Source organism: Melanerpes formicivorus, unplaced genomic scaffold (assembly GCF_026170545.1).
Source record: "Melanerpes formicivorus ecotype bairdi unplaced genomic scaffold, bMelFor1.0.p_v2 SCAF_29, whole genome shotgun sequence".
Lineage (NCBI taxonomy): Eukaryota > Metazoa > Chordata > Aves > Piciformes > Picidae > Melanerpes > Melanerpes formicivorus.
In genome coordinates this window covers 5,828,091-5,839,381 of record NW_027142381.1, presented here as the reverse complement: position 1 = coordinate 5,839,381, position 11,291 = coordinate 5,828,091, and the positions used below count along the sequence as shown (strand labels likewise).

Here is an 11,291-nt window from a genome sequence, read left to right as displayed (position 1 = left end):
GAGCGCGGGCTGGCCACGTGAGGCGGACGCGGGTCACGTGGCGCCCGTTGCCATGGGGGCGCGCGCGGATGGCTGCGCCCGCGCAGGTAGGGCCCAGCCCGGCCCCGGGGTCGCCGTCCCGGGACGCGGATCTTGGGCTCTGGCCACAGCCGAGCCCCGCGGCCTCAAGGACAGAGGGTGGGCTGTGCGGCCTCCTCTGCCGGGAACGGCCTCGCCTCAGCGCCGGGGCGCGCCAGGTCAGAGCCTCCTCTTTTTGCCGGTTGCGTGCCCGGTCCCCGTCCGCTTCGTCGGGGTCCGTCTGTCCGTGGGGGTATCCGGGAGGCGCTTCTGTGGTTCTGAGAAACCCTTTGGTCCGGGAGCGTGAGAAAAACGCATTGCAAACGTTGCTGAGGATGCCCTTCCTTGGCCCCACCGAGGCAGTACTGCCCAGATAAGCTGCTCCGGTCTATAGTGCCTGCAGTCACCTTAATGCTTCCCCACTGCCTCCTGTTCTCTTCTGTCTGCTTCCAGCCATGAGGCCACTGCCGATGAGATGGACTGTACCTTGCCAGCAGTAGCAGAAGAGCTTTTGAAAGAGATCAAAAAGGCTTTTCAGGAGACCTCACACGGTAGGTAAAGAAGCACAGAGCCGTCCCTGCAGGTGGTGGGTGCTAAAGCTGGGCTCTGCCATTCAGGCAGCAATGAGGGCTCTCGGCCTCCCCTCGTTTGCATCGTCTGCAGGCTCTTAGCCTTCGCTTGCTGGAGTGGCAAGTTGTATTGGATGTTTCCAGCTTTTGTGTCCCTCTCTGGGGACAGCACAGGGGTTTAAAGCACGGATAATGAGCAGCCCCCTCACAAAGCTGGGCTGCATCAGACGTGTGGCCAGCAGGTCGAGGGAGGTGATCCTCCCCCTCTACTCAGCCCTGGTGAGACCCCACCTGGAGTACTGCCTCCAGTTCTGGAGCCCCTATTACAAGAGGGATGTGGAGGTGCTGGAACGTGTCCAGAGAAGGGCCACAAGGATGATCAGAGGGCTGGAGCACCTCTCCTGTGAGGACAGACTGAAGGAGTTGGGGCTGTTCAGTCTGCAGAAGAGAAGGCTCCCAGGTGACCTAATTGTGGCCTTCCAGTATCTGAAGGGGGCTACAGGAAGGCTGGGGAAGGACTTCTCAGGATCTCAGGTAGTGATAAGACTGGGGGAATGGAATGAAGCTGGAGGTGAGGAGATTCAGGCTAGATGTGAGGAGGAGGTTCTTCACCATGAGAGTGGTGAAGCCCTGGAATGTGTTGTCCAGGGAGGTGGTCGAGGCCCTGTCCCTGGAGGTGTTTAAGCCCAGGCTGGATGAGGCTGTGGCCAGCCTGATCTAGTGTGGGGTGTCCCTGCCCATGGCAGGGGGGTTGGAACTAGATGATCCTTGTGGTCCCTTCCAACCCTGAATGAAACTATGAAACTACGAAAAGTCAGGCTCCTTCAAAAAATTAGATGAGGTTGGACAATCCTGCTTGCTCAGAGCCTGCAGTATGAGCGGTTGCACTTGGGGGATGACAGTTTACACACTTCTAGGCAGGTGGTTTGTTGTGCCTGCTGTACTGCTGCTTTTATAGACTCACTGCTTTCGAAACTAAACTGTAAAGGGAAATCTTCCTAACGACGATCGTGTTTCATCGCTGACCAGCAGGTGGTGGTGTGATAGCATTCCCAGGGCAAGCAACAGCTTTCTCCTTGCTTGAATGGAGTGAGCCTAAGCCAACAGTTAAACCTTGGCCAGTTCTATCAGCTAGTTAAGAACAGTTACCTTCCTTGCACTTTGCTTTACTAACATAGTTCTGAAATCTGTGCTGAAGAATATTTACTCTGTGTGCTGGACTTCAGCAAGGCCTTTGACACCTTCCCCCACAGCAAACTGCTGGCTAAGCTGTCAGCTCGTGGCTTGGACCACTACACTCTGTGCTGGGTTAGGAACTGGCTGGAGGGCCAAGCCCAGAGAGTGGTGGTGAATGGTGCCACAGCCACCTGGAGACCAGTCACCAGTGGTGTCCCCCAGGGATCAGTGCTGGGCCCCATCCTCTTTAACATCTTCATTGATGATCTGGATGAGGGGGTCGAGTCAGTCATCAGCAAGTTTGCAGATGACACCAAGTTAGGGGCAGATGTTAGTCAGTTAGAGGGTAGAAAGGCTCTGCAGAGGGACCTCAACTGACTGGACAGATGGGCAGAGTCCAAGGGGATGGCATTCAACAAGTCCAAGTGCCAGGGGCTGCACTTTGGCTACGGCAATCCCATGCAGAGCTACAGGCTGGGGTCGGAGTGGCTGAGAGCTCCCAAATGGAGAGGGACCTGGGGATGCTGATTGACAGCCACCTGAATATGAGCCAGCAGTGTGCCCAGGTGGCCAAGAGGGCCAATGGCATCCTGGCCTGCATTAGGAATAGTGTGGCCATCAGGAGCAGGGAAGTCATTGTGCCCTGTACTCTGCTTTGGTTAGGCCGCACCTTGAGTCCTGTGTCCAGCTCTGAGCCCCTCAGTTTAAGAAGGACATCGAAACACTTGAATGTGTCCAGAGAAGGGCAACAAGGCTGGGGAGAGGCCTTGAACACAAGCCCTATGAGGAGAGGCTGAGGGAGCTGGGATTGTTTAGCCTGGAGAAGAGGAGGCTCAGGGGAGACCTCATTGCCCTCTACAACTACCTGAAAGGTGGTTGTAGCCAGGAAGGGGTTGGTCTCTTCTCCCAGGCAACCAGCACCAGAACAAGAGGACACAGTCTCAAGCTGTGCCATGGAAGGTTTAGACTCAAGGTGAGGGAAAGTTCTTCACAGAGCGAGTCATTCGTCATTGGAATGTGCTGCCCAGGGAGGTGGTGGAGTCACCATCCCTGGAGGTGTTCAAGAGGAGACTGGACGTGGCATTTGGTGCCATGGTCTAGTCATGGGGTCTGTGTTGATAGGTTGGACTCGATGATCCTCGAGGTCCTTTCCAACCTAAGTTATACTGTGATACTGTTTACTTCAGTGATTCTTCCTAAGGAAATTGTTTGTTCAAGCCACATTTTTAACTGCACTCAACTCATGCAAATAAACATTCAGAGAAGTCTGTTGGAGCACTACATTTGAGTGGGAAATGGGCAGAGGCTTCATGTCTGAGCTGTTAGAGTGACCACATTGACAGCTTTTTGGCATACTTGCAGTGTGGTTCCCATCAGGTTAGAGGAGATCCAAAATCTACCTGTGACTCTTAAAAATATTTTTATGAATGCTGCTGTAAAATGGGGGAGGGAGGGGGGGGAATAGTTTAGCAGTCCTTTTAAGGTGTACTTCTCTTAAAGCACCAAAATAGTGCTAAAACATACACTGAGACATAACTGATCGATCACTTTGGAGAATTAAGCTAGAATAAAGTTGGAAAGATCAAGCCAACAGCCTGAGTCATAAAGAAGATTTTGAGTTGTTGGAACAAAGCATTTTAATGTCAAATGTCCTGATCTTCCAGTGGAATACAGAGAGACAGTGCCCTGTTTCCATTAGTGGTGACAGAAAGATCAGATGGGCTGATCAGAGCCCAAGCTGTGATTTTGTGAAGTGTCACTTTCATCGAATCAGTAAGGTTGGAAAAGACCTCAAAGATCATCAAGTCCAACCTGTCACCCAGGACCTCATGACTGCTAAACCATGGCTTCAAGTGCCACATCCAATCCCCTCTTGAATACCTCCAGGGATAGTGACTCCACCACCTCCCTGGGCAGCACATTCCAATGGCTAACAACTCTCTCTGGGAGGAACTTTCTCCTCATCTCCAGCCTAAACCTCCCCTGGTGCAGTTTGAGACACTGTCTTCTTGTTCTGGTGCTGGTTGCCTGGGAAAAGAGACCAACCCCCTCCTGGATACAACCTCCTTTCAGGTAGTTGTAGAGGGCAATGAGGTCTCCCCTGAGCCTCCTCTTCTCCAGGCTAAGCAACCCCAGCTCCCTCAGCCTCTCCTCACAGGGCTGTGCTCAAGGCCTCTCCCCAGCCTTGTTGCCCTTCTCTGGACACGTTCAAGTGTCTCAATGTCCTTCTTAAACTGAGGGGCCCAGAACTGGACACTGGACTCAAGGTGTGGCCTAACCAGTGCTGAGTACAGGGGCAGAATGACCTCCCTGCTCCTGCTGGCCACACTATTTCTGATGCAGGCCAACAAGGAGTTGCAGTGAGTGAAGACACGGTGTTTGTGTGCTGCGTTAAAGCTATAAACCAGTGGCACCTTGCAAGGCTGTGCTGGGAAAAGAACAACACTCTTTGGATGCCAGAATTCTCCACTCATGCCAAGGGACACTCAGGGAAAACAATATGTGTATGTTTTAACCAAGTTCTTAAAGTAGCAGAGTAAGAGGTTGAGGCACATGCCTCTTCTGCATGCTTGTAGCAGTAGGATGTTATACAAGTAAATCTATTTGGGCTTCTGTATTTGTTGTTAAGATGAGCCCCCTGTGGTTCTGATTGCTGCACTTGTAAGTGCCATAGCACTGCCAGAGCAGATCATTCTGCTGCTGCTTGCTGCTTTTTGGTAGCTAGAGGGGAGGGCTAGAGCACTGCAGAGCTGTGTGGCTCTGGGGGTGCATTAGGGAGACAGGAGCCTCCCTCTGATGTTGAAGTGTCTCACAGTGGGGAAGCTCAGCAAATTCACACTTTATTTTCTTTCTGTTGCAGTCCCTGATGACCTGCTGCTGGGGTAAGTATCTTTGCTTCAGTGCTTACAGAATCATAGAATGGTCTGGATTGGATGGGACCTCCAAAGGTCGTCCAGTCCAACCCCCTCTACAGTTAGCAGGGACATCCTCAACCTGACCAGGTTCCTCAATGCCTTATTAAGCCTCACCTTGAATATCTCCAGGGATGGGGCCTCAACTACCTCCCTGGGCAACCTGTTGCAGTGTTCCACTACCTTCATGGTAAAGAACTTGTTCCTAACCTCCCATCTAAATCTGTCCTGCTAAAGGGTTGTTGACAATCTGCTCTCATCACAGTATCACTGTTTTCCTCCTGGGTTTGACCAGTGTGTCTCTCATGCAGACTTGCTATGTGCTTTTGCTGCTGGGGGAAATGAAGCTCCAAAAAGACAATCTCAAGTGGTTTTTTTTCAGGAGGTTTGTAGAATTATCTCTATCACTGAATCTCCTGTGGTGATTTGCTCTAGTTTGGGTGGATTAAACTTGCAGAAACTCAGACCTGAGCTCAGAGTCCACTCTCAGATCTGAGGAATGAGTTTTCTGGGAGAGTGGACTGTTTCAGAGTGATTTGTGCCACTGGAGTGCTGCATCCCTGCTGCACTCATATCATTGTGAGCACAGCAGCATCCTGAGATCCCTTCTTTTGTTTGAGCCATGAGCATGTGTGATAGAAACACTCCTCTCTGCGCGAGGGAGCTGTTAACTTGATTGCTTTCTTCTGTTTAGAAGTCATCTCGGGTCAGCTTCATCACCCTTGTGTTGACTGAAGCTTGTGAATGCTTCAGTCATTCCCAAGCGGTTTCCTAAGAGATCCAAGTTTCACAGCTTCTCAGCCCTCACTAATTGGTGTTGAAGGTAGAGAAGAGACTGCACCACAGTGAGAAAAGCTTTTCAGATTCATCTTTGTCTTCCTGCCTGCCTCTGATATAGCCAGGAGAGATCACCGGAACCCTTCAAGGGTTGTTGGGATCTAAGGTTAACTTCCTTGTGAAAGGTGTGTGTGGTGGCTCCCTCCTGTGGGCTCACAATGGCCCTTTGAATGGTGGGATTATGTTTTACAAGTCCTGTAACTTTTGGTTTCCTTCTTGTCATAACAGAAAAGAAGAGGAAAGGAATTCCCTTGTTAAGCTTAGTGGCAGTTGGGTGGTGACTCCTGCCCCTCAGAGTTCCCTCAGTTCCGTGGGACCAGCAGCTCAGAAGTGTTCTGATTTAATTTGTGAAGCTCTTCCTTGGGCTTACCTTTGGGCATTCCCATTCCTTATTTCCTGTTGGACTGATAAAATCATATCCATGGAAAAAGAATTCCCCAAATTTGAAAGAGTTACTGAAACTCATTAAACTCAGCCCCCATATAGTCCCAAACCTAAGCTATAAGGAATGTCTTACGCTGAGTGTTCCCCCACCCACCTCCTCTCCATCCTCAGATGAAACCAGTCCTTATTGCCTTGAGTTTGTGCAACTGAAGCTTTGGTCTTCCTGGAATAAGTCTGTGTGCTTGGCTTGTTAGCAGTGAGATTGACTCAGATGTGTTAGGTCAGCCACGCTGCTGGGACTCCAGGCTCTGCTTTGGCTCTTGGTGTACTCACTGGAGCTGGAAACTTCCCTCTGCTTTCTCCTGCTCTCCTGCTCATGTTTTGTGCTATCTTTTCATCACTGATGATTTTCTTCTTGTTTACCCTTGCAACTAATCTGGACTGCACAGACTTTTCTCAGCACATAAAAGGTCTGCACAGTTAACTGGGTTGTCCTTCTGAGCTCTTTGGAACACATTCAGAGCAGCTGGATTTACAGGTCTAGAGTCACTTTAAGGTCTGTGAGCTGCCTGGACAATAGGGGACAGAAGGGACAGATGTCCATATTTGACATACAACTTATCATATACCCCTGCATGGCCTCAGCAGGAGAGAAAACCTCCCTTGCAGAGGGGCAGGCAGTGAGTGTGTAGACGGAAATTCCTTTGCCTTCAGGACTCACAACTCTTTATTTTTCCACTTTCTGGTGTGGAGCTTTACAGCAGCAGCCAGACACCAGCATGTGCTTCTGTGGTGCTGCCTCACAGCACCAAGGCAGAGGAGAGAGTTGTGTAGAGGCCGTGTCTTGAAGGAATCAAACATGCACCTGAGCAAACCTGGCTCACCTTGTCTTTACTCCATGCCAGGCTCTCTCTGATCCACAAATGCTGTGCAGTGGAGCATTACTGCATGGTGATGTGTCTTGCTTGGAAGGAAAGGGAAGGGAAAGAGTTTTTAGGGAGGGTGGGGTGGCATAAGGCATGTGCTGTCCCTGGGTGTTTATCTGGAAGAGATGTACTGTCTCTGAGCCCTTCTGCTGGCTGGGTTACAGATGTAAAACTGCTGCTATCTGGTGCCTCTGTGTGCAGTGAAGTGTTTTAAGTATTTCCCTGATGGTCTACTGATGCAATTTGGTAGGTAGAGAAACATTCATACCTCGGTTGTGACTGTTAGAGGAGATGCAGTTGCTACAAAATGACTCACTAGTTCTCCAGGGTTTAAAGCAGCTTCCTTGGGATGAGGAAGGAGCCCTGCTGCTGCATTTCCTATTGCTCAAGGAGCCATATATCATCCTTGCTCTCTCCTTGCTCTGAGGCATGATGTGTGGGCCATGACTGTGAGTGAGATTCAACACCAGCTGATCAATAATCTGATCCAGGGCAGCTCACCCAGGGCAGCCTGTAGGTACAATTAAGGTGTCTCAGAGCACAAGCCCCTTTTCCCATTAACAAGTCTGCCTCTCTGTGCTCCTTTACCTGCTGCTGCCCTCACTGAAGTCCCTGTTTGTGCTCATTGTGCTCATGTGGCAGTGTCACAATTCACTGTAACAAGAAGAGCTGGGCTGGGTGTGTGACACTGCCTGTTGCATACCCCCCCGCACTGTATATCCCCCAGAATTTCCTTCCTGCCTCTTCTCTTTGCCAGCATGTCTTGCTTTTGCTGCTTCCCCTGAGCACCTAGTGCAGTTAGGGTGCTGGGCAGGAGCACAGTTTCCAGTTTCAGGGCCTAGATGCCCTGCCTGATAAACTGGTTAAGTGCCAGTGCTCTGTCTGCATGAGGTTTGAATCAGAAGAACTAGGGGAACACTAACAAAAAGGCTGTTTGGATCACTGTAAGCACAGCCTGTGTCTCCTGCTTCACCTATTCTCTTACTCTGCCACAGTCAGGGATCTGTAAAGGGGCATTCAAGCCAGAGCTGCTGCTCCAAGGTAACTCCTCACCAGCATGGCTGACACTGACTGAAAAATCTCACATCTGTGTCTCTGATGCACTTTGCCTCGTTTTAGTTCAGGACAGGAACCACTTCATGTCCTGTTTGTGCAGCCAGGATAGTGTCTGGGTCACAGTGCTGAAGAAGAAGCACACAAGCTGTGATGTCCTGTGTAAGAAAAAAGTCTTTTAAAGGCCTTTTAATTAAATCTGAGTGGGATCTTGGAAAGAGAGCTTGGGAGCAGCTTGGAAATGGGGAAGTTCTCTTAAGAATATCAAACCCTGTGTAGATGCTTTGAATAGCTGGCAGAGCAGGGGCTGTTGTTAAGAGCTGAGTCCTGGGATTTTCCCAGAGGAACAGGGCAAGGACTGCTGGTGAAAGCCAGCAGGGACCAGCCAATGTATTTCCTTGCTTGGTAGCTTGCTTAATGGAGCTGTGACGGGTGGGGGGTTGAGAGGCAGTGGGAACCTTTGGCTACAGCCCTCTGGACTTCATAAGGCTAAATCCTATGACTTAATGCTGAGCCAGGTGGCCTCCTTCTGTGGTGTCACCTAAGCAGAGCCACGTTCTCTTTCAGGCTGAAGTTCATATTTGGCCCTTCTGCTGTCCCAGCCTTGGATCTGGTGGATCAGCGTTCGGTCACTCGAGTCACGGCCCCCAGCGGAAGGTCTGCGTACCAGGTACTGCTGCTCTCCTCCTCAGCCTTGCTTTCTGAAGGCTTCCAATGTTATCCTAGCTTGCAGAACATGGAAGGACACTTGGGTAAACACAGGGAGAATGTCAGTGTTGTACAAACTCCTGAAGTGAAGCTGGAGAGCAGCAGCCACAGGCTAGAGTTAGAACACTGCTGTCCACTGCCACCGTCTTTGGCTCCCAGCCAGCCAGAGATGATTTCTTACATGTTTGTGGGCATGGCAGAAGGAAGTTTGCCAGGGATTGCTAATTTTGCTTGATTATTTTCATCCTATCCGGCCTAGGCAGTTCTTCCTCTTGACAAACAGTACACAACAGAGTGTTATCTACCATCACTGCATTTCTTTCCCTGTTGCTCTCCAAATCCTGTGTCCTGGACACTTTTGACCTCTCCTTGGCAGTAGGATGCTTGCTGCCTGGGAGGAAGCAATGCAGGCCAAGTCTGGGGGTTTTATTGTTGTTTACTGAAGCTAAGTCTGTGAATCACAGAAGCATCTTCAGCAAATGGCATTCCAGAGAGAAGAGCTCACCTTAGCCTCAGGGATTGAACCCCTCACACAGCACAGGCTTGGAGTTGGAGCTGAGGCTCTTCAGGTGAGGTCAGGAGCCACTGGCACTTCTTTCTCACCTTCCCATGGTGTGGAGAGTTCCTGGCTCAGCAGCAGCACTGGTGGCATCTCTGTTTGGGACACTGTCCATTCCAGGAGCTGTTGACCAGATGCATCCAGCCCATGTGGTCACAGAGTCAGAGGCACCATGTACTGTGCAGTGGGACCCTGTGCCCATAAGATTGTGGTGAAGCAGCACCCAGTTCCCCAGCTCCTTCTACTCAGCACTGCTGACCCCCTCAGACAGCACAGCCCCCTCGTTGCTGAGCCTGCTGCTGGGCCTTTTCACACACTAGAGCAGGGGCAATCTCTTTGCTCACTGTTGCAGCAGCTGAAGGGAACACTTTCAAATATCCTCCCTGCAAAGAGCCTTCTCTCCTGCACTGGAGGTGCTGAGATGCTTTGGGGTCATCTAGGGAGATGCCAGAGCCGTGAAGCCAGGCCTGGGTGATGACACAAACACTTCTCACATGGTCAGAGCTTGCATTGCTCGATTTGCATACGGAGTCTTTATTGCTTCTGGGGCCTTGGAGAGGCCATCAGCCTCTCCAGGGAGGCATGATTCATAAACATGTAGGGTTCAAGAACACAGCCTTTGGTTGGAGTTGAGGGCTTGCCTGGTGATGTTTCCCAAAGCCTAAGAAGCACTGCTTCAGGACTCTGAGGCAGCAGTTGCCTCACTAGTTGAATGCTTAAGGGCTTTTCTTTTTTCCCTGTTGCTGGGCTGAATGTGTCACTGGGCAGAGGATGGTCACATTCCCCTCACAGAGCTTTGTCAGGCCATGCAGGCTTGGGCAGAGCTTTGAGGGCTGGGATGCAGGGCCTTCACTGAGCACCTTTTGTGTGAAGGCTGATGGGGACTGCTTAAAGCCTCTGATCTTCCAGGGAGTCTTTGAATGTGTGCACACATGCTCACAGCCTCTCTGCAGCATGGTGAGATTACCTGCAGCCTAAGAGGCCTAGCATTCACCTCCTAGATGCAGGAAGCCTCATGAGACATGGAGGAGATCAGAGAAGCACGGTGAGAGGGTTTTGATGTGCGGGGTGCTGCCCTGCCACCCTGCTCTGGTCTAGGCAGGGTCATTGCTGATCAGTGCTGCCTCAGGCTGTGTGCTGCAGCAGGGCAGGCACTCTCCACACTGCCCAGCCCTCTCCCCACTTACCTGAGGGGCAAAAAAAGCCTGCTGGAGGTCATTCTTTTGCACCAAATGAGAGTTGATTGATTAGCATCTGCTGATGGCCCCACAGCTGGCTCAAGTGGTGCACAGTAGAAAAGAGCATGTGGCAGACCTGCTCCCTTCCTGCCTCTGAAGGTGGAGGGAGCTGCTGGTTCACCTGCAGGGAAGGAACCCCTGGACAGGTAAGTCAGGGCTGATCACCAGGAGTTAATGTGGGACAAGCCCAGCCTTCAGCACACTTCATAGCTGATAGGGACGATGTGAAGAGCCTCCTGCAGCCCCCAGGGCCTGTGCTGTGTCCTCCTAGCTGACAGGCAGCCCACAGGGAGCAGTCCCTGCCTGCAGGTGCCTGCGGGCTTCTGAGCAGCATTCCTCTCTGGTGGAGCCTGATTGCTGATTAAGGCCATGCTGATGAGTTAATTAACAAAGGAATCTGAAGAGAGATTTACTCTGGGGGTGTGAGGCTGGTCCCATTGCACAATTCTTCCTTAGCACAGCTGTGTGAGATGCAGAAACAGAGCAGAGCCTCCCCTGAGGCCGCTGGCTGGAGCAGTGACAGGAACAGAGGCTGGGGCTGTAGGAAGCAGAACTCTGGGGGATCCTGCACTGGGTAGTGTCACTGGCCCTTCATTCATTGTGTGTGGTGTGGACACATAGCCCAGCTGTGTGCACATCTCCCTCAGCAGAGAGGCATGTCCAGTGCTCTGGGGAGTGGGGGAGCATCCCTGGCTGCCCGGACACAAGCACAGTCATCCCTTTCCCTTATTCCACAGAGTCAGCTCTGCTCTTTGCACCCAGATGTGGTTGAGCTGGAATGTGAGGTGGTGCTTGCCTTTGCAGCTGGATCTGGAGAACATTGAGACAATGAGGCTGGTCCTGTTGTGAAACTCCTTTGGGTCATCTTAGCC

The 11,291-nt window shown here is 51.4% G+C and overlaps 1 protein-coding gene across 2 annotated transcripts in view; it reads left to right on the top strand.

Moving 5' to 3' along the window:
• The first annotated feature begins 42 nt into the window (after nucleotides 1-42).
• The window catches only part of ZSWIM7 (zinc finger SWIM-type containing 7), a 13,781-nt gene continuing 2,532 nt past the window's right edge, over nucleotides 43-11,291 (top strand). The window contains exons 1-4 of one of the 2 annotated variants that reach the window (XM_068154712.1): nucleotides 43-86; nucleotides 511-608; nucleotides 4,663-4,684; nucleotides 8,482-8,584. In XM_068154712.1, the coding sequence (XP_068010813.1) occupies nucleotides 533-608; nucleotides 4,663-4,684; nucleotides 8,482-8,584 (201 nt within the window). In that variant the 5' untranslated portion in view covers nucleotides 43-86; nucleotides 511-532. Of the gene's footprint in view, nucleotides 237-510; nucleotides 609-4,662; nucleotides 4,685-8,481; nucleotides 8,585-11,291 lie in introns of both variants that reach the window. The other variant, XM_068154711.1, reaches the window with a different exon arrangement.